Below are 22,133 nucleotides of genomic sequence, written 5' to 3'. Positions count from 1 at the left end.
AACCAACCGAACCATGCCAGTATGGAAAGCAGGCACTAAACGAATATGGTGATGATATATTATGCATATGTATACATACACACAAACATATATGTATATATGCACACACACACACATGTATATATATATATATGTACATATATATATATATGTACATATATATATATATATGTACATATACACATATATAACACACACAACATATACATATAAGCAATATAGATATACATATATATAGATACATATACATACATGCACATACATATATATATACATATACACACACACAAATATATATATATATATATAAGTGGTGCCCCAGCATGGCCGCGGCCTTCGGGCTAAAACATTTTTAAGGATTTAAGGATTTTAAGGATATATGATATATACACACATATTCAACTAAAAACACACATGCATGCATATATATATATGTATATATATATATATACATACACACATATCTATACATACACATACACTGGCACACCTATATCTAGACACGTTTTGTTTTTGTTGAAGCTAGAAATCATAGATAAGTGCAACTCTACACAACAAGGGAGAGTTAGTCAACCTTTCTGTAAAATATATATATATTAGGAAGGGCATCCAGCCGTAGAAACACTGCCAAATCTGACTGGGCCTGATGAAGCCTTCCGGCTTCACAGACCCCAGTTAAACCGTCCAACCCATGCTAGCATGGAAAACGGACGCTAAATGATGATGATGATGATGATGATATATCGTTATCATCCTTTAACATCCTCTATCCATGTTGGCATGTGATGGATGGTTTGACATATATATATATATATATACACAGTAGTTGTGTAAGTGTATGTACATGTACACACATACAGAAACACACATATCATCATTGCTTAATTTTCCATACTTTTTGAGGTTGATTTTAACTAGCTGGATGCTCTTCCAGCTGCCAATCCTCACTTGTTTCCAAGCAAAGAAACATATATCACTATCGATGACAATAAATACTCAACACCACTTGTATGACAGTGGTGCTCATTTACAATCAACATATGATATCAAGATAATGGAAAACACAGTGATACGTATATATATATCTTTTACTTGTTTCACCTACTAGGCTGTGCCCCTGCTAGGGCATTGGCCTGAAGAATTCTAGTCTGACAACCAGACACCAATACTTATACATTTATTTTTTATTGAAGCTTCAGGCGTATTTTACTGAACCTCTAGGTTACAAGATCATAAATACATCAACACCAGTAGTCACACAATGGTGGTAGGAAACACACACACAAACACACATGTGTGTGTTTAAGTATGTGTGCATGTGTGTATATATATATATATATATATATATATATATACATATACACAAATCATCATCATCATCATTTAACATTCATTGCCCATGCTAGCATGGGTTGAACGGTTTGACCAGGGCTAGTAAGTTGCACCAGACCCCAGTCTGATTTGGCATGGTTTTCTATGACTGGATGCCCTTCCTAATGCCAAACACTCTAAGAGTGTAATAGGTGTTTTTTTATATTTATATATATATATATATATATAAACACACATAAAGACATCAGAGTCTCAGTTTCTTTCTTTCTATCTACCAAATCAACTCACAAAGCTTTGGTTGCCCTAAGGCTTATAGCAAAAGATGCTTTCCTATGATGCCATGCAGTAGGACTGAACCCAGAACCATGTGGTTGGGAAGCAAACTTCTAATGACATTGCCACACACACACACACAGGTATGTATACCCATATATAGGGATAGGAGTACATAATTCTCTTATACACACACACACACATTTATAAATGCAATACAGTAAGTGGTTTACAAATTGTATTTAAGAAGACCAAGACCATTTACAAACACTTAATACAAGAAGGGACAAAGGTAGATTATTATATGTGTGTGTGTGAGCATGAATGTATATGATGTATGCATATGATAAATATTCTCTCTATATATATATGCATGTATACTATATGCCATATATTTGCTTGTGTGTATATATACATACATGTATATTCAGATATGCACACAAACATATATATAGATATGCCGGTGGCACGTAAAAAGCACCATTCGATCGTGGCCGTTGCCAGCCTCGCCTAGCCCCCATGCCGGTGGCACGTAAAAAGCACCATCCGTCCGTGGCCGTTTGCCAGCTCCGTCTGGCACCTGTGCGGGTGGCACGTAAAAAGCACCCACTACACTCACGGAGTGGTTGGCGTTAGGAAGGGCATCCAGCCGTAGAAACACTGCCAGATCAGACTGGGCCTGATGCAGCCATCTGGCTTCACAGACCCCAGTTGAACCGTCCAACCCATGCTAGCATGGAAAGCGGACGCTAAATGATGATGATGATGATGATGTATAAATGAAATTTGTATGTACACACATACAAAAACGTAATATCCAAATGTAAGCAGATATTTGATATTACACACACACACACACACACATACACATACACATCATTATTTCATTTTAAGTCTGTTTTTTTTTTTTTCCATTCGGGCATGGGTCGGATGGATCAACAGAACTGAAAAGTTTGAAGGACATGTTGCTACTATGTGTTATTTCTATTGTGGTTTCTATGGCTGCAATGCCTTTCCTAACAACGCTAACCAATTCATAGTGTGCTTGATGCGTTTATTTTCAGGTACCAGCTTTGCATATACATAAGCACACATACCTATGCAGAAATATATACATATAGCGAGTACATATGTGTGTGTGTATATATATACATATATACATACATACATACATACACACACACACACATTTAAGCATAGAGATTAGACACATATATACATGCACATGTGAGTGCATGTATATATTAATATGCGCACACAAACACACACGTAAGTGTATACAGACATATAGATATAGACACACACATACATCAATCATATGTGGAACATATATAGAGATATATGATACACATATATATATAACTGTATGTCTGTGTACATCCCCCAAACATATTTCTATTTATCAGTGCAAGGTTAATGAATTCATCACAATTCCCAAAGTATTCAGTAAAAACATTTTTTGCTGTATATATTTCAAATAATTACTTACAAAGAGCTTTAGAGGGATTAGAGAGAGAAAGTGAAAGTGAAAGAGAAAGAGAGAGAGGGAGACAAAGAGAGAGAGAGACATGTTTATATATATGATAGAGAGATAGATAGATAGATAGACAGACAGAGCAATAAGAGAGTGAGAGACTGAGAGGGAATATAATTCAAATAATCTGAGTGTACAGTATGAAAATAGTGCTACTATATATAAAAGTGCATTGATTAAGAAATACCGAACACAGTGAACACACTAAATGAAGACCAATAAAACTGAAACGTACAACACTAGCACAGAATTCACATTGAAATGCTGCAACAGGCAGGTAGGAAGAAAAGGCTGATAGGTTGCAGGTAGACACTCTGTATTTACTGATATATATATATGTATGATTTAATATAAAATATATGACATTGATTTAAGACAGTTTAATAAGTTACACATTACTGGCTGTGAATATATATGTATATATATAAATGTGTGTATGTATATATATATATATATATACATAAATATATATACACACACACGTACATGTAATATATATGATGAAATTACAGCATCATTTTCTAAAACAGTAGTGATTATAGGTTGCAACCTAACCAGCCTCCCCCTAAAATACTGTAAGGGGTCACACATAAAAAGCTGACAACAACCTATAAGATTTTCTAGTAGAAAGAACAACTATCCCCAAATTAGGAATTATCTTTAAAATGCATCATATTTAAATAATTTATTAAATGATTTGTTAATTAGTTGCATCTACTTTTACTATAATAAATTTTACCTTCATACATAAATTTCCAATGATTTATTTCTGTAGGTAGAAGAAGAAAATTCTAATTAGGAATAAACTTCATTAAAAAAAAAAAAGACAAACCACTTTTGTTTTTTTTTGTTTTTTTTTTCTTTTTTAGTCTATGATATACATTCACATATGGCAATCAATTTAATTGTATAGAGAAATATTGTGATAAAACCTAAAATCCAGTATTCCACACAACATTTCTACATTTTAAGTGTTTTGTTTAGTATTTTTATTCTATTCCACCATTACTTTAACTTTCACAGACAAACACACACATTTTTCGATACAATTTCAGGAAGAAAACAGCATCCCGATTTCCATTCACTTCCAGAATAACATTTGTATTAAACTCAATCATTGTAATAAGCTATTGGATTATTGTTCTGCAAAAATTTGCTTAATTGCTATATTTAAGAGAAGTAATTAATCAGTAGATGATTTCATAATTAATTCTAAGTATTTGTCAGTTAATAAGAAAAAAATGTAACACATTTTTTCTTATTTTTTTTAATGGTTTAGTCAGAGAAAGAAGGAAAGTTCTTAAGTTTTGGCAAAGTTTCTGAGACTGCTAAAGAGGGGATAAAGAAGAACCACTATTCATAGGATGCAATAGACAGTAGCTCATCAAAATTTTGAGTCATCCTCAATGCAGAATCCTGGTTTGACTGTAATATAGTGGACTAAAGGTATCCAAAGATCAGCTGGTGTTAAAACCAGACGGAGAGTGAGCCTACTTCCTAAAAACAGGTACAGTCTGCCTGATGGACATCTGCACAATATATGTCTAATTTCACTCAATGGGTATTAGTCAACCAGGAATCTATGGTAGAAGAAACTTGTCTTAAGTGCTGGGTTAAGGGACTGAATGTAGATACAGAAGACCAAGCTTTTTATCCTAATATGATTTGAGCTTAAGATATGATTTGCCAATATGATTGGAGCTGAGCTGAGAACATGATATTTTTAACAATAGTTTAATCTAGTAATACTTAGCTGTATTATTAAGCTGTATAAACAACACACTACGGTGTGGAGTAAAGGGACTATTAAGTGAAGTAGTTAAGCTTCAACACTGAAGAGGGAGATCCGATTTCTTTGAAAGTATCCAAATGTGGTTTTGATTCAAAAGTATCCAGAGCTCTACACTGATATTCTAATAAATAATCCTTGAATGAGCTAACAAGGGAGCCTATACTCATTTATTTGATCTGCTAGAAACAGCAGCCAAAGCACTGACACCTGGAGCAATTAAACAATGTAGTCTTGTTAGTCAATCACAAAGAATGCATTCTCAGTTAGAATATCTTTGATTATACATCTGTTAAATTTTTAATTCTTTAGGCTGTCTAAACCATCACAGATAAAGCCATGCATAGTTAAAATGCCATTCGTGTATCTTAGACTATATTTGAAGATAAAATAAGCATAACATTATATCTATATAAATTCTGATGGAGAGGAAAGAAATGAAATATTGTCAAGAAATTAAAGTGAAACACAGAGAAGCATAATAAAAAAAACTAATACCACATGGGCACAAAGCCACATGCTTTGCCAAGAGAGAGTATAATAAGTTATATCAAACACCTAAGTACTTGTCCAGTACTGTTTTTGTGAAGCCCAGATGAGTGAAAGGCAAAGTTGATCCTGGGGAGGGATTTGAACTCAGAGTATAAAGAGGCATAACTAAATACTGTTTGGCATTTTGTTCTACCAAATCTGTAAATTCTGCAACCTTTGAAAGTGATCAATATAAAATGAAAGCCAATTCACAATAGATTTATAAGTTAGAAGCAAGAAAGGAAGCTATCACAGCCAAGGCTATGTTACTAGAACATCTATATATACTGTGTCGTAGACGTTAAATTTGACATTTAGGTGGGAATATGCTAGACTTCAAGTTTTATCACAAATACACACACACATATATATATGTGCTAGTTAAACAATTTTTTTTATTCCATGAAAAATAAAAATGTTTATTATAAACAATAACAGCCATCAGACTGCTTCCATGTTAAACAAAAAATACACTTTTAAACTGAAAATATTTTACGTTTCATTTATAAGCTGTGTACATAAATATAAGTGTGTGTGTTAGTGTGTGGATATACACCCACAGAGTGATGTATACTGAGACTTTACAACATGAAAAGAATTAAAATGTTTAATTCCCAAGATATATACACACAAACACACATCAAACATCTGCATCACACATATACATATACAAAATAATTGTCAATGTGGGACCCTCTAGATGGTCACCAGGCCTGCTAGAAATAACAGCCGAATGTCCTTCAAATTACACTGTTTTAAAAGAGCATTCTGGTCACTGAGGTCCAAAATATACAAAAAAGACAGAATAGTCATGACTGGAAGGCCAAACATCATAGGTGAACACGACTGGGATTGATCTGGGGCAGAAGCACAACAACAACAACAACATATATTAATTATTTTTAATGATTTCACACTAAATTGCCAACAGAAATTATCCAAATTTTTTTTTCAGATTCGAATAACATCTGTGAGATAGGAAGACAAAAATAATTAGCAGTAATTTTCAAACTTATTTCTTGACTTCAACATATAGAATGGATAATGGATGAATTCAGACACAAAAGGCACCACAGCAACAACTACTGTTATATGACCAGTGAACAAAGCAGAAATGGTAGTCAAAATTTCCATCAAATCACTCCTTTAAAAGATATATCAAATAATCTAGTTTTAGATACACTATATCTTGAGAAAATAATAATTTCCATCATTAGGATCTCCTTTATCATAGGTCTGCTAGATTAAGCCTGACATGGGGCTACGCAACATTAACTAATTGGTCATACCTTAAATAAAACCGTTGGGTGTAATTTTATAGTATATCAAGGGAGTGAAATCATTATCTTAGGTCTAATTTTAAAAGAGTTATTTCCCTTGTTATGAAAATTGCGGTATTTTATAGACTCTGCATTTCTTTCCCACTTATTTCTTTGTTTTGGAAATGATGGCAATGGTTTTTAAACTAATTTGGCCATGGTATTTACCTTACGATATCAAAGACAAAACATTCGAGATCGATGCTACTAGGCTTATATAAACACCTATGAGGTTAAATTTGGTAAAGTTAGTGAGTCATAAGAGAGATTAGAATTTTAATATTTCAAGAAAAAATTCTACATCCAAAGAAAACAAAAATGTTTTTCTCTCACAACTGAAGCATCAGCAATTCAACCTTCGCAATTGAATAAAGAATCAGTGAAGTACAGGGGTTGATGGAATTGATTAACTCGTTCCCTTCAAAACTTATTATTTATAAGATGTGGAAGCACTCCGTCGGTTACGACGACGAGGGTTCCGGTTGATCCGAATCAACGGAACAGCCTGCTCGTGAAATTAACGTGTAAGTGGCTGAGCACTCCACAGACACGTGTACCCTTAACGTAGTTCTCGGGGATATTCAGCGTGACACAGAGAGTGACAAGGCTGGCCCTTTGAAATACAGGTACAACAGAAACAGGAAGTAAGAGTGAGAGAAAGTTGTGGTGAAAGAGTACAGCAGAGCCTCATGGAGCTTTAGGTGTTTTCGCTCAATAAACACTCACAGCGCCCGGTCTGGGAATCGAAACTGCGATCCTACGACTGCGAGTCCGCTGCCTTAACCACTGGGCCATTGCGCCTCCATTTATAAGATGACAAGCTGGCAGAATTGTTAGCAAGATAATAGCATTTCTTCCAGCTTTTTATGTTTCATGTTCAAATCCCAATGAGATCGACTTTGCCTTTCATCCTTTTCATTATCACCATCATTTAACGTCCAGTTCCCATGCTGGCATAGGTTGGAAGGTTTGATAGGAGCTTCACCAGGCTCCATTGTCTGTTTTGGCCAGCAGAGTGGCCAAGTACCTTGCAAGACAAAACCCCGCTCAGCAGGAAGAGTGAGTAGTATTAAGGGGTGTGTGATTCTGTGCCAGTTGTGAGATTAAAGGTATAGAGGAGTAGAGACAGATGTCTTTATGCAGAGACAACAAAGGTCAAGGACTAGCTCCCACCACCACTTAAAATTACAGGCCTTGTGCCAAAATTTGAAACAATTCTTATTCTACTTATTATTATGAAAGTGGTGAGCTGGTAGAATCGTTAGCATGCCAGATAAAATACATAGTGGTATTTCGTGTGTCTTCATGTACTGAGTTCAAATTCTGCTGAGGTTGATTTTGCCCTTTCTTCTTTTCAGGGTCAACAAAGAAGTACCAGTTGAGCACTGGGGTTGATGTCATCGACTAGCCCCCTCATCCAAAATTTCAGGCCCTGTGCCCATAGTAGAAAGTATTATTATTATTATGATTGTTGTTATATATATATATATACAAAAGCTAATACAGGGAACAGAGTTGTCTCAGCTCTGATAGTATCCCGATAGTTAATATGGAAACCCTACCAATATTTTCATCTCTATTAAATCATGCAAAGGCCATGCAAACACAAATGACTACACAATATGGGATACAAATAAATACATAAATGAATAAATACACAAATATGGGGTAAAATGGTAATATACACTGATTGATATTACTATCTGGCCGGGGGTAGGATATCATTCAGTAAATATCAAACGAAAATAAACAGACTTCCATAAGGCGTACGTATATAGACACAGACATACATTTACATATAGAAATACACACATATGCATATATGTGCAAATAAACATAAACACACACACACACACACTCATAGTCTTACATTGTTATCAAAACTGTAATATACATTCTTGTTCATACATTGGTACTGATACTCTTATAAAAAAAACTTGGAATCATGTAAGTTCTGATCCTATGACAAACATCCATGGTCTTACACTGGTACTGACAGTATGATAAAAGCCCTTGGTCTTACACTGACACTACGATAAACACATTTGATGATGCATTTGTAAATATCTTTCACCCAATGATAGCACGAGGATAATGATTCTTTCTATATGCAACATAAAAGGTAACTAATAAAATGCAATCAAAGAGAAGTAAACTGGCAATATTTTTTTTTATTTAATGACCAGCTGAAGTAGAAATACTTGAATATTTTAGTCTGAAAACGTTTTGAGTGCAACAATTAAAAAAACTAGAGATTGAAAGTGTAAGCTTTTTTTTTTAGCAAAAGGTAAAATTAGGATCCTCAGTAGTAGTAAAGGTGAGCAGGATACGGTGAACTAGCAGTAAAGGTTAGGGGACAAAGAAATCTGAAAGACTACAGAAGCAAAAATTAACCATGGAGATACGCTGGGCATGTTATATATATACTGGAATATGTTTGCCAAGCTTCAAGTGGGTATTATTCACTTGAGTATGTTAGCATCACTGTATAGTTTTCCAGAAATACTAAGGATTGTGCACTAGAAATTAATTTCTATAATGGGAATAACTAATGTATAAAAACCATCAAAATAGAGGTACTTGTTGAAGAACAAGTAACTATACCTTTCCTGTTTGAAGAACAAGTAATTATATCTTGCCTTTGTTGAAGTCACTATATCTTGCCTTTCCCAACTCATAGGGAAAGTATTTGACATTGCCTGGTGGGTGATAAAAATCATTTAGAAAGGATGAGAAATTCAGAAGTTCTGTAATATCCATATATGAAATACTAGAAACAATAGTGCAGATGTGGCTGTGTGGTTACGAAGCTTGCTTTCTAGCCATGTTATCTTGGGTTCAATTCACCTTTGTGGCACTTTGAGCAAATGTCTTCTTCTAAAGCCTTGGTTCAACCAAAGCCTTTTGAGTGTATTTGGTAAACAGAAACTGAGTGAAGCTTGTCATATGAATGTGTGTATTTACCCATTTTTTTGCCATCATGATCTGACTGGCCTGGTGCAGCCTTCGGGCTTCCCAGACCCCAGTTGAACCGTCCAACCCATGCTGGCATGGAAAGCGGACGTTAAACGATGATGATGATGATGATGTTATGGTTGTAAATGAGCATCACTATTATAGAAGTGATGTTGTTCCTTTCCAGCCTTCTGTGGGAAACATATCCAGCTTTGGGAAATAATACATTGCTTGAAAACAGGCGTGAGTTGACAACAGGAAGGGCATCTGGCTATAGAGATTCTCTCTTAACAAATCCTGTCTAACCCATGCAATTTTGAGAAAGTGAATGTTAAGATGACAACAATGATAATCACAAACCTTAAGAACACATTCAATATAAATATCAGAAATTGAATAAATTAGCATTCATTCATTAAGGCTATGCTTCCGGACACAACCCGTTCCTTTAGCCCAATTCAGGAATACCAAATCAATATATTTGAGTGTTAACATAATCCACTGACATGGATCTCACGACCAGAGAAATTTTAAGAACTGAAAGAAGGAGTTTAAATTGAAATAGACGTAAGTGAACATAGCTGTAACAGCAATTAGACAATATATATATAAAAGAAAGATTCAACAGATATTTGATACAGTATAGGAAATTAACCGTTTAAGCAGAATTAACTCCCTTGCAATGTAAGCTTTTTTCTTTCCTACTTATCAATAAGCTACAATTGCAGATGAATTCATAAAGATACTAATTACACATTATTGGAATACTAAGTGTGCAATGTTAATATATAATGCAACAAGCAGTAAAGTATAAATCCTGAATCCTGTCAGACTATCTTTCGGATCGAATCATTCATAATTAAATATCACTCTTTTACTGGTCTCTTTTCCATCATCCACACAACTATTTTGCTATTAAACTGCTCAAAATTGTTTCTGGCTTTGACACAAAGCCTAGATTTAAAGTTTTCCCTCATAATTTTAGGAGAAAACCTTTTTTTTTTTCTTCTTATAACCACTAGCTTAACATACATACATATAAATAAGTTAGCATTACTATACTAAATCACTCCAAGTTCTCATTATTTTTCAAATTAATCAAAGCTTTTTTTTTTTTAAATTTGAAATATACTCTTTTTTTTTTTTTACTCTTTTTACTTGTTTCAGTCATTTGACTGCGGCCATGCTGGAGCACCGCCTTTAGTCGAGCAAATCGACCCCGGGACTTATTCTTTGTAAGCCCAGTACTTATTCTATCGGTCTCTTTTGCCGAACCGCTAAGTGACAGGGACGTAAACACACCAGCATCGGTTGTCAAGCAATGCTAGGGGCACAAACACAGACACACACATTCATATATATATACATATATACGACGGGCTTCTTTCAGTTTCCATCTACCAAATCCACTCACAAGGCTTTGGTCGGCCCGAGGCTATAGTAGAAGACACTTGCCCAAGGTGTCACGCAGTGGGACTGAACCCGGAACCATGTGGTTGGTTAGCAAGCTACTTACCACACAGCCACTCCTGCGCCTATAAAAGAAAATCAGGTTCTACCGAGACATGAACTCGGATCGCTGGATTCAGAGTCCAGAGTGCTAAACATTACACCATAGAACCTGTGGTTATAACCTATGGTTATAAAAATCTTTAATCTATCAGAATTTTTCAACTACACTGTGATAATAGTCAGTATCATAATGAAAATATTGTTCATGACAAGTGTGAGGGAGGGGGGAGAATATGATGACATCAATATAATATATATAAATATATTATAAGTGGCAAAATATATTCAGTGGAGATAGAATATATTTAGTAAATGCCGAATATGCCTGACAACTTAATTCTTATAAATTCAGTAGAAAATTAGATAGATGTTAGAAAACCAGAAAATCCCCAAAGCTATTGTATAGCTTACAAGCCATATGATTAGTAGTAAACAATTATTTTAGAGAGAGAGAGAGGGAGAGGGAGTAATCTAAAGCAAAACAATTATAGTTGAAAGAGACGAGAAAGTTAATAATATTTATCAGAAGAAACCATCAAATTTCAAAATATCTGAAATGACATCCATACAATGTGTGAGTGCAAGAGAGGGGTGGGGTATGGAGGTATTTGTAAAAAAAAAAATCAATGACGCCGCCATGGTCGTCATCCAAGTAGCAGTAGCAGGAGTGAGTAATAGAACCTAAGTATTCTCAAAATGCAAGAGAAAAGAAATAGTGATTTACCTCCCCTGATGCCAAATTACCATTAAATAAAACCATCAGCTCCATTTTTAATGTGGAAAGTGTCATTAACAAGCAGTAATTGCAACACATTTCTATTTAAATTTATTTCTAAAAGATTTCAATTCTTTTAAGGAAAACACAAATCACTGAATATTCTAGAAAGTATTTTACTGTTCAATATATTTTATGGCTTAAAACCCATTTTACTGAGCTAACAAATTTGAAATAATTTGCATATTATTCTGGAAATTGAATGCCAACCACTGTCCATGTCTTTCTATTAAATGCTGTTTTATAATTATTCCAATTAACAACCAGGGTAGCAAGCTCACACAAGATATTACTTAATACCAATGTATAAGCTTTTCTGCTTTTCTAACATTTATCTAATTGTCGCTTGAATTTATAGAGACTGACTTGAAGTGGAACTAGTTAAATATAATGATATCTTAGCTAAGGATACTATGATGGAGTAGCTTCAATAGAGTTCAGTGTTTGAACATTAACACTTTACAAAAAACAACGAATCATAATCTGCTATTTCTGCCCCTAAGTTATCATAAAAGACAGTATCACCAAAATGACACAACTAAAACTAAAAAGATATTTTAAAAAATAAAAAAAATTAAATTCTTCCCAGATTCTTTGAGGGATGGGATATCACTGGCTTAACCCTTTCATTACTGTATTTATTTTGAGATGCACCGTATTTCTTTCAATTACTTTAAATATAACAAAGAATTTAATAAAATAACTTCGTTATCATTAAGCTAGTGTTAGGAACATAAATTGTGACTAAGGTTTGGTGGAAGATTTTAATTCAATACTTATGAAAACAAAACATTTGTACAACAGAGCCAGAGCCGGTTTCAGCCGGGTTGGTAACGAAAGGGTTAAAGAAGCACAGTAGCTGAGAGTTATTTTATTTTCTTGACCACAGAGAAGTAGAAGCCATACTGAGATTTGCTAAATATAAAAGGGCATAACAAAATAATATTACGATTAACGATTCTGTCGATCCGCAACACTAGAATTTTTTAAAATAATATATATAATACTATCTATCCTTGATTTCTACAATATACTATTCGTTAACTCACCTTGTTTTGCACTGTGTGTACCTGTGTGTATAGTATATCTATCTATCTATTTATGCACACAAGCACACACACGCATATGCATATACAGAGAGAACTTCAAGCATTTTTAAATATGATTACTTAAAAAAATATTGTAAGCTGGTCAATGTGAAACATCTATGCATGTCTATATAGGTTTGTGTGTATATATATATTATAAGTGCCACACACGAAACTCTCAACCCTTGAGTCACTTTGTTCCTTTGTTTCACCTACCAAAATTTAAAAACAAAAAAAGTCATGGTTTGAGTTCTATTTTTCCTACTTGTATAAACAAACCCATATGTGTGTGTGTGTGTGTGTGTATGTGTGTGTGTAAAATGCCTATAGGTATGTATATGTAGATATATATTTTCAGTATTTTAAAGCTTTCTTTTCCATGCTCACAAAAGTCAGACAGAATGTACTTGAGGCAAATTTTCTACAACCAGATGCCCTCTCTGTCTCCAAATTTCACCCATTTGCAAGGTGGTATTTATCCATATACATATATATATATATAATTATATATATATACTATATTATACTATATACATATATATATATATACTATATACATATAATATATATCTATATACATATATAATATATATACTATATATATATATATATATATATGTATATACATATATATACTATGTATACTATATACATATATAATATATATACTATATACATATATATATATATTATATGTATATACATATATATACTATATGTATACTAATACATATATAATATATATACTATATACATATATATGTATATACATATATATACTATATAGATATATAATATATATATACTATATGTATACTTTATATATACTATATATATACTATATACATATATGTATATACATATATATACTATATTATATATAATATATATATACTTATGTATACTTTATATATACTATATATATACTATATATATATATATAATATATATCTATATATATACTATATATATAATATATATATTATATCTATATATATATAATTATATGAATATATATACATATATAATATATACTATATATAATATATATACAATATATATTGTATATATATATCAATATATATATATATATGTGTTTGTGTATATATATATATATTAAGAGAAAGAGAGACAGACAGACAGACATAGAAAAATAAGATTTATTCATAACCAACTGAGTGTTTAGATTGGAGTTGAATAAACAATTTCCATAGTAAAGCAAGGAAGACTTCATCAGTGCAGAACATTCCAGTTGTCATGACAATATCGCAGTCAGTTTTGACTGTGACTACTGGTGGTTTTGAAGGTGGAATAAATCTAGTCTCAAATGGTAAACAAGTATGCACAGTAATCTTGAAAAAACTCACCAAGTACCTTCTATAAATTTATCATTCTTTTGTGTGATAGGTATACAGAGTAAAGAAAAATGGAGAACAAATTTGACGAGTCAGCAATTTTATATTTTGAAAAGAAAACTTTTAATATACGCAGGAGTGGCTGTGTGGTAAGTAGCTTGCTAACCAACCACATGGTTCCGGGTTCAGTCCCACTGCGTGGCATCCTGGGCAAGTGTCTTCTGCTATAGCCCCGGGCCGACCAATGCCTTGTGGGTGGATTTGGTAGACGGAAACTGAAAGAAGCCTGTCGTATATGTATATATATATATATATATATATATATATATATATATATATATATATAGGTGTGTGTGTATATGTTTGTGTGTCTGTGTTTGTCCCCCTAGCATTGCTTGACAACCGATGCTGGTGTGTTTACGTCCCCGTCACTTAGCGGTCCGGCAAAAGAGTCTGATAGAATAAGTACTGGGCTTACAAAGAATAAGTCCCGGGGTCGATTTGCTTGACTAAAGGCGGTGCTCCAGCATGGCCGCAGTCAAATGACTGAAACAAGTAAAAGAGTAATACACAAAGGCTTCATTATAAAAAAAAAAATACAGTTGCGTACGACTAGAAATGGAGTGAGCAAACATTGTATTTCTTTTAAGGTGTGCCTATGAATATTCAAATGTAGGTGCTAGCATGGGTGTGTTGCTTTGCAACTATGTAAATTTCAGCTTTAGACAAGGGCCTTCTACTATAGACACAAGTCAATCAAAGCTTTGTAAGAGTATTTGGTGGAAAGAAACTGAACAGAAGCCTGGCATATATAGGTATATGTACGTATGTTTGTTTCCTTGCCTTGTCATCATGTACTAGATATAAACGATATTCACCATTCATACAGGTGGTGACATTTGTTTGCAATATGCTATAGAAATATATCTGAACAAGGGGAAAATACTTCTGTGCTTGGAAAGAAGTGAGAATAGGCAGCAGGAAGAAAATCAAACGACAGAAATTCTCCCTCAACAAATATCATCTGACCCACGCAAATATGGAAAGGGAAATGCTAAAAACGATGATCACGATTATTATTATGTGTCTGAAAAATGGCAGCTGTAGCAATTTATTTTGGCTTTCTAAAAGAAGATATGATTCTGGACATCTTTATATATAAAAGACAGGTTGTGTGCTGTCTGTCTCCTACGATTTAGATTCCTAACTACTCCCACATTTTGCGGTGCAGTTTAACCAAAACCGGGTATCTTATAGTCGTGATTCATATCGAGCCCTTCTGGGTATTAGCGCGTGTCTACGATGAGTCTATGATTTAAAAAAAAATTTACCATCAATTTTTCCCATTTTTAATGCAAATTTGGCATATATAAGGGAAGTAACTCTCTAAAAATTTATTAAATCTCAGAACGTAAAAAGCTACAGTAACACCCCACCCCCTTTGTGGTTAGCCATATTGAGATGGCTATTATACTTTACATCTCTAAAAATGCTTATATAGTTATTTCCCTTACAAACCCGAGCAACGCCGGGCGATACTGCTAGTAAGATATAATCTGAAAGATATTTGCAGTATACATTATACACACACACAAATTATATAGATAATTATATATTAACAGAGCAAACTTCAATTTCCTGTTCCTTTGTATTCTGTATGCACACACACACGCATCATCATCATCATCGTTTAGCGTCCGCTTTCCATGCTAGCATGGGTTCAATGTACACTCAAAGATTTTATCGATTATTCTGATCCCAGTATATAGTATGGTGTACTCATTGTATCAATCTCTATTAAATGAATGTCTAACTCCACCAAGGTTACACTCCATTTAGTAAAGTAATTACTACTGAGTATTTAGAGTACACACGTAGGCACAAGCAAACAGTCACACATTAGTATCATGTCAATCATTATTTTACACCAGCTTTTCATACTGGCATGGGTTGGAATGGTTATCAACATGCAAGTTATCTCTTATTGGGAGCCTCTGCTCCCATACGCTGATACCTGTAGACGCCACCATCACTTTTTGACTTGGTTTCAAAAACTAGATCCTGTACTACTGCTAACAACTTGTACTGGGTGCATTTCCTTCTGGTACTAATAATTCATGGACGAAAAGGACCTCACAAACGTATGTTTTCTCTGCTTTTTTGCCAACCACTTTCCATATGTACTAGGTGCATTTTCCATGGCACCAACACTAGAGAGGTCATCTTACTCACCAATCACCATATAGTGAGTGTGGCAGAGGCAGGCGAGTGTCAATAGTTAAAAGTATGCTTCAGAATCAATAAGGTCTTAGCTTTGATACCAATGCATGACATATTGGTCACTTATCTTTAACATGGCTTTCAGACAACCCAAGCCTTGTGAGTGAAAATGGAAAGACAGAAGCTGTAGAAACTGGTCAGATGGATTATACCTGTAATTCAAAGGTCTGACCCTGTGCTGATTCTACTTAAGAATTAAATTAAGGCTACACATATCTATGGAATATACACCCAGTTCAAACACTGATTTAACACATCGGTTGTTCTGCTGATATGAACAACTGGATAGTCACACATCAAAATTGATAGAAAAGCACATCATCATATTATAAATATACACGTGCATATACACAATGGGCTTCCACACAGTTCCCACCTACAAAATTTCAGTCATAAGGCATTGGTTAACCTGAAGCAAAAGTGGAATATAATGCTTAGTATTTGTACAAAGCAAATATCTTAACCATTCATCTCTGCCTGCATTTCTGCTCTCCTCAAAGAAACCTTTCACAAAGGATTTTCAATAAATTTCTTTGGCTTAGCTATTTGAGCCATCTTCTTCCCCTCCTCCTCTCAATTAGCACCAGCGAGCAGAGGCACTTCTTAATACCATTTTAAAGCAGTTTCAGTGGTACCTTTCCTTCTTCACTTGCTTTAATTCACTTATGCCTCAAAGATTTCTTCTCTTTCCCGACTTCAATCATCAAGAGTTTCCATTCAATTCTTCAGTACCATCAGCTTTGCCTTTTATTCTTCTTTCATAAAATACAAACCAAACAACTAGTGGAGAACAGGCTATACCCGAAAACATCAAATCTTGTGACTATTAAAAATCAATATTTAATAAAAGTAGTACATTCTAAAGGCCTCTGGGTCTAGAAGGAAGAAGAGAGGAAAAGACCTGATCTGCGTACTTGCAACAGAGTGGTCTGTAATGAAGGTATGTGCACACACACACACAAACATGCATGAATATGATCATAATGAACAGCAAATGAATGTTTGAAGGACCCTTCACATCACTTCATTTTTCAGCTATTAAAAATGGGAACTGTAAGATAATTATCAGATACAAAAATTGGTCTTTTGAGTCAAGACTTGTGAAATTCATGAAGAAATTTGTTGAATGAACTGCACATGAACAATGAGGGACCATTTCTGTTATACTACAGTGCTTAATTGATTATACCTAAGATTACACTGAGGATACAACTAAGAGAATGCAAAACAAAAATCAGAAAACAATTTAGCCAGAAATTTAGATTAATTTGGGATTAAACTTTATTCCTCACATGAGATTTTTCTAAGTAATAAATCAGTATCTAATTTGAATACTAATGTTAAAATGATTCAATTTGGAATTCACTATTTAATACCCTAACTTAAAGAGCAAAAGCTCAACTGTTTTTAAATTAAAATATGTTTATTTTTAATCTTTCTACTTTTTCAGTTCAATTTACTAAACTTTCAACATGCATTGCCTCTGAACGTTAACACTTTTCATTTAAATAGTTGCATTTTCGTTTATTTCAGAAATCCCCCATAAGTTAACAGATATCACTTGGATGTTTCTCGATTGCTCATATGCAATTGCATATAATCTATGCCATAAGAAGGTCATATGTCAACATACGAAAACAGGTTGCTATTACCTCATACATCAACAAAAAGGTAAGAATTTTGAAATGCAGTTTGTTGGCTTATCCACAACAGCTAAGGAAAGTGGATGTTATGATAATGATGATGGGAACAACATATAACAAAATTCCCATAAAACTGATCCTACTTTAGGTGCAAGAGTGGCTGTGTGATAAGTAGCTTGCTAACCAACCACATGGTTCCAGGTTCAGTCCCACTGCGTGGCATCTTGGGCAAGTGTCTTCTGCTATAGCCCCGGGCCGACCAATGCCTTGTGAATGGATTTGGTAGACGGAAACTGAAAGAAGCCTGTCGTATATATGTATATATATATATATGTGTGTACGTGTGTGTTTGTGTGTCTGTGTTTGTCCCCCTAGCATTGCTTGACAACCGATGCTGGTGTGTTTACGTCCCCGTCACTTAGCGGTTCGGCAAAAGAGACTGATAGAATAAGTACTGGGCTTACAAAGAATAAGTCCCGGGGTCGATTTGCTCGACTAAAGGCGGTGCTCCAGCATGGCTGCAGTCAAATGACTGAAACAAGTAAAAGAGAAAAAAGAGAGAGAGTACTTTCAATGGTTTCTATCAGTGGTTTGATCATTTCGGTCTGATGTGGTACAGAATAATATAGTTTACTACAAAAAGGACAAAAATTAAATGAACAGAAAAGTTGAAACCAAAGACTTAATTTACTTGCCAGTTTAATAGAAAAAAATAAAATGTGCACCGAGTGATTAGGTAAATTAATTATAATGTAAATATGATAAAGATGAGTTTTCTAAAATAAAAATCCCTAAGAATAAAATATCAATAATTTTAGGGTTTATTTTAACAAATAAATCTTTATTCTGTTCATTAACTAATTTCATTATTAAATTATCATTTCAATGGAGATCAATTTTTAATTTTGTACTCCTTAATAAAGGGGATGAAAAAATAATCCTTCAGAATGCAATAACGGAGAATTTACATACAATTTTTGGCAAAATTGTGAAGTAATATCAATTCCGATTAGCCAATAACAAACTGCTTCTAATTAAATATTGCATTAATTACTATTTCCCAACTAAAGGAAGCTGTTTAATAGAACAATATCTATCTTTAATTTGGAAAAAAATATAAACAAGCAAATATAGATAGAAAAATTAAAACAATTTTTTTTCCTATAGAAACAATATATAAAACGCATATATCCCTAGATAATATATTAATAAAAAAAAAATCAATATACAATACTACAACATACAACATCTACATTGGATAATGTATTCACAGATAATTTATTTTGATGCTGCTTCCATGGAGTGCATTTCAACCAAAATACCTCCCTGCTCAAATTGATGAAGTTAAAGCAATTTTAGTAGCACTATCTATACACGCAGCTAGAATTCCCAGAGAAAACTTGGCAACGATCATTTATTTACAACAACATGAGGTATATAAATAAAGCTAGTAAAAATGTATGATTTTAAGAATCTATTGGTTTCCACTATAATCACTTCAAATATTTTATTATAACACACTTCTGGAAATAGGATTAAGTATTCACCGAAACTAAACAGTAGTAACATACTACTACGAGATCAATCAATCAATGCCTTAATATTTATCTGTCGTTGAAGAAACAGAACTGGTTATATACAAGCATATACACATCTTACTTTATAGGTTAAGATTAATATTAACTAAAATAATTATTACTCTTAGAAGAATTCATTTCAAAAATGAAAATTAAAAAGTAAATAATTCCTTTTTTTTTTCTTTCAACAAACAACCCCCAGTATTTACTGTGTGTAGTCTATCAATATAGCTACTTATCTACCAATTTACTTAAAAACAAGAGAAGATGATAATTCTGTTTATTTGGACTCCATCTTTGATTTCATTTCTATATGATAAAAGGGTATCAATGTATGAAATAAAATTAAATACCACATGATGATACCACCCAACTCCAACATAAAAAGTAAAAACAGAAGAAAAAAAAATGAATGAATGATAGAAAAAACAGAAAAAAAAAAAATTAGGTACAGTGTAGCCAGTAAAAAAAGTGACATGAAACACTTAAGAAGATAATTAGTGTGCAAGAGAGAAGAAACTAGGAACTGGGGGGATGAAAGATACAATAATAAATACAATGAATGTGGTGATGATGATGATGATGATGATGATGATGATGATGATGAAAGCAATGAAGATGAAGAAGCACATAGTGGTTCCTCCTCCCCTCCGCCACCCTCTTTCCAAGTATGTGGAGCTTACTGCATTGATAGCTAGCACACACAACGACCAATATTGGAAAGCTTTATTATAACTACTATCTGTGGAAGCTCTTTATTAGTAATGCTCTTCTTTTATTCTTCCTTGCCACTTCTCTCTTCATTGCCTCCATATCCAATACTCAATCTTCACACACATGTATTCCAAATAAGCTACAACCACCCATCCAGCCTTCTCTCTCTCTCTCTCTCTCTCTCTCTCCATCTCTTTCTCTCTCTCTCTATCCAAACTGTCACCATAGTAACTTAACTTCTTCACTCAACATAGAAAAAATCAATACTGAATTTCTGTAGTAGGTTTTGTGTAAGAACTCTCTAACCAAGACCCTCAAGTTGAAAACTAAACTAAAAATTTACAGTTTTAGAAAATTAATTTCCATCCACTGTCCATTATAATTCTTGCCTAAAACTAAATAGCTTAAATGTCACATTAATAATATATGATAAATCTTCTATTTGCTGGTATTGTTTCCACCAGGAAACAGGATATTAAAACCCACAATAGCACTTAACTCCCCTTTCTAGTTCCATAGGACTAGTATGTATGTATGTATGTATGTATGTATGTATGTATGTACATATGTATGTATATGTATATGCAAAGCAGAATGGAATAATGCAAATGTTCTTCATCTCGCCTAACACTAATTTCCAAAAAACATAAATCATAACAAAGAGAAAGTTGATAATGGCCCAATATAACCATTAATCATCATATTTACAAACCATTATATCTCTCTCTCGTACACACAGTAGAATATTAAGGGTTGTGTGTCTACATGGAGTGGTGTAGAGGTGGTCGATATAAAAATCAGATCAAGTCTGATTAATAGTAGAGGTTGGAGATCGGGAAGAAAAACTGGCTCAGAAGGAAAAGAGGATGTTTGAATATATAAAACTGTGTGTGTGTACACATCTATGTATGTATGTGTATGTATGTGTGTATATAAATATGTGTATGTATATATGTGTATGTATATATGTGTGTGTATATATATCTATATATATATATATAATATATATATATATATATCTATATATATATATATATATATATGCATATGTATATATGTGTATGTATATATGTATATATGCATATATATAAATATATATATATATATATGCATGTATGTATATATGTGTGTGTATATATATGTATATATACACACACATACATACACATGTATGTATGTGTGTATATAAATATGTGTATGTATATATACATGTGTATGCAAATATACATGTATGTGTATACATGTATACGTGTATGCGTATTCATATATACGAGTATGTGTATGAATATATATGTATGTATATGTGTATATACATACACACACGCACACACACAGGGAGAGAGAGGTCAAATAAAGATGACATTCACAACTTTGTAGCATGTCTTCATAGCACATTCATTTTAATATTATTATTATTAGCCTTATAATAATAATGATGATAATCATCATCATCATC

General features: G+C 33.3%; 1 protein-coding gene and 1 long non-coding RNA gene across 14 annotated transcripts in view; one reads left to right on the top strand and one right to left on the bottom strand.

The window, feature by feature from the left end:
* Positions 1-22,133, bottom strand: part of LOC115215626 (tyrosine-protein phosphatase Lar) — a 535,158-nt gene that overhangs the window by 224,148 nt on the left and 288,877 nt on the right. For 8 of the 9 annotated variants that reach the window (XM_036505764.1, XM_036505770.1, XM_036505766.1 and 5 more), the window contains one exon: positions 3,879-3,908. The exons of the other annotated variant lie outside the window; for it this stretch is intronic. In XM_036505764.1, the coding sequence (XP_036361657.1) occupies positions 3,879-3,908 (30 nt within the window). The remainder of the gene's footprint in view (positions 1-3,878; positions 3,909-22,133) is intronic. 9 annotated transcript variants of the gene reach the window in all.
* Positions 1-22,133, top strand: part of LOC118764770 — a 226,687-nt gene that overhangs the window by 63,345 nt on the left and 141,209 nt on the right. For all 5 annotated transcript variants that reach the window (XR_005000570.1, XR_005000569.1, XR_005000568.1 and 2 more), the window contains exon 3: positions 18,277-18,414. This is a non-coding gene — a long non-coding RNA (uncharacterized LOC118764770). The remainder of the gene's footprint in view (positions 1-18,276; positions 18,415-22,133) is intronic.

Source organism: Octopus sinensis, linkage group LG9 (genome assembly GCF_006345805.1).
Source record: "Octopus sinensis linkage group LG9, ASM634580v1, whole genome shotgun sequence".
Classification (NCBI taxonomy): domain Eukaryota; kingdom Metazoa; phylum Mollusca; class Cephalopoda; order Octopoda; family Octopodidae; genus Octopus; species Octopus sinensis.
Note: the sequence above shows the minus strand (reverse complement) of the source record. Positions and strands in the feature narration are given on the sequence as shown.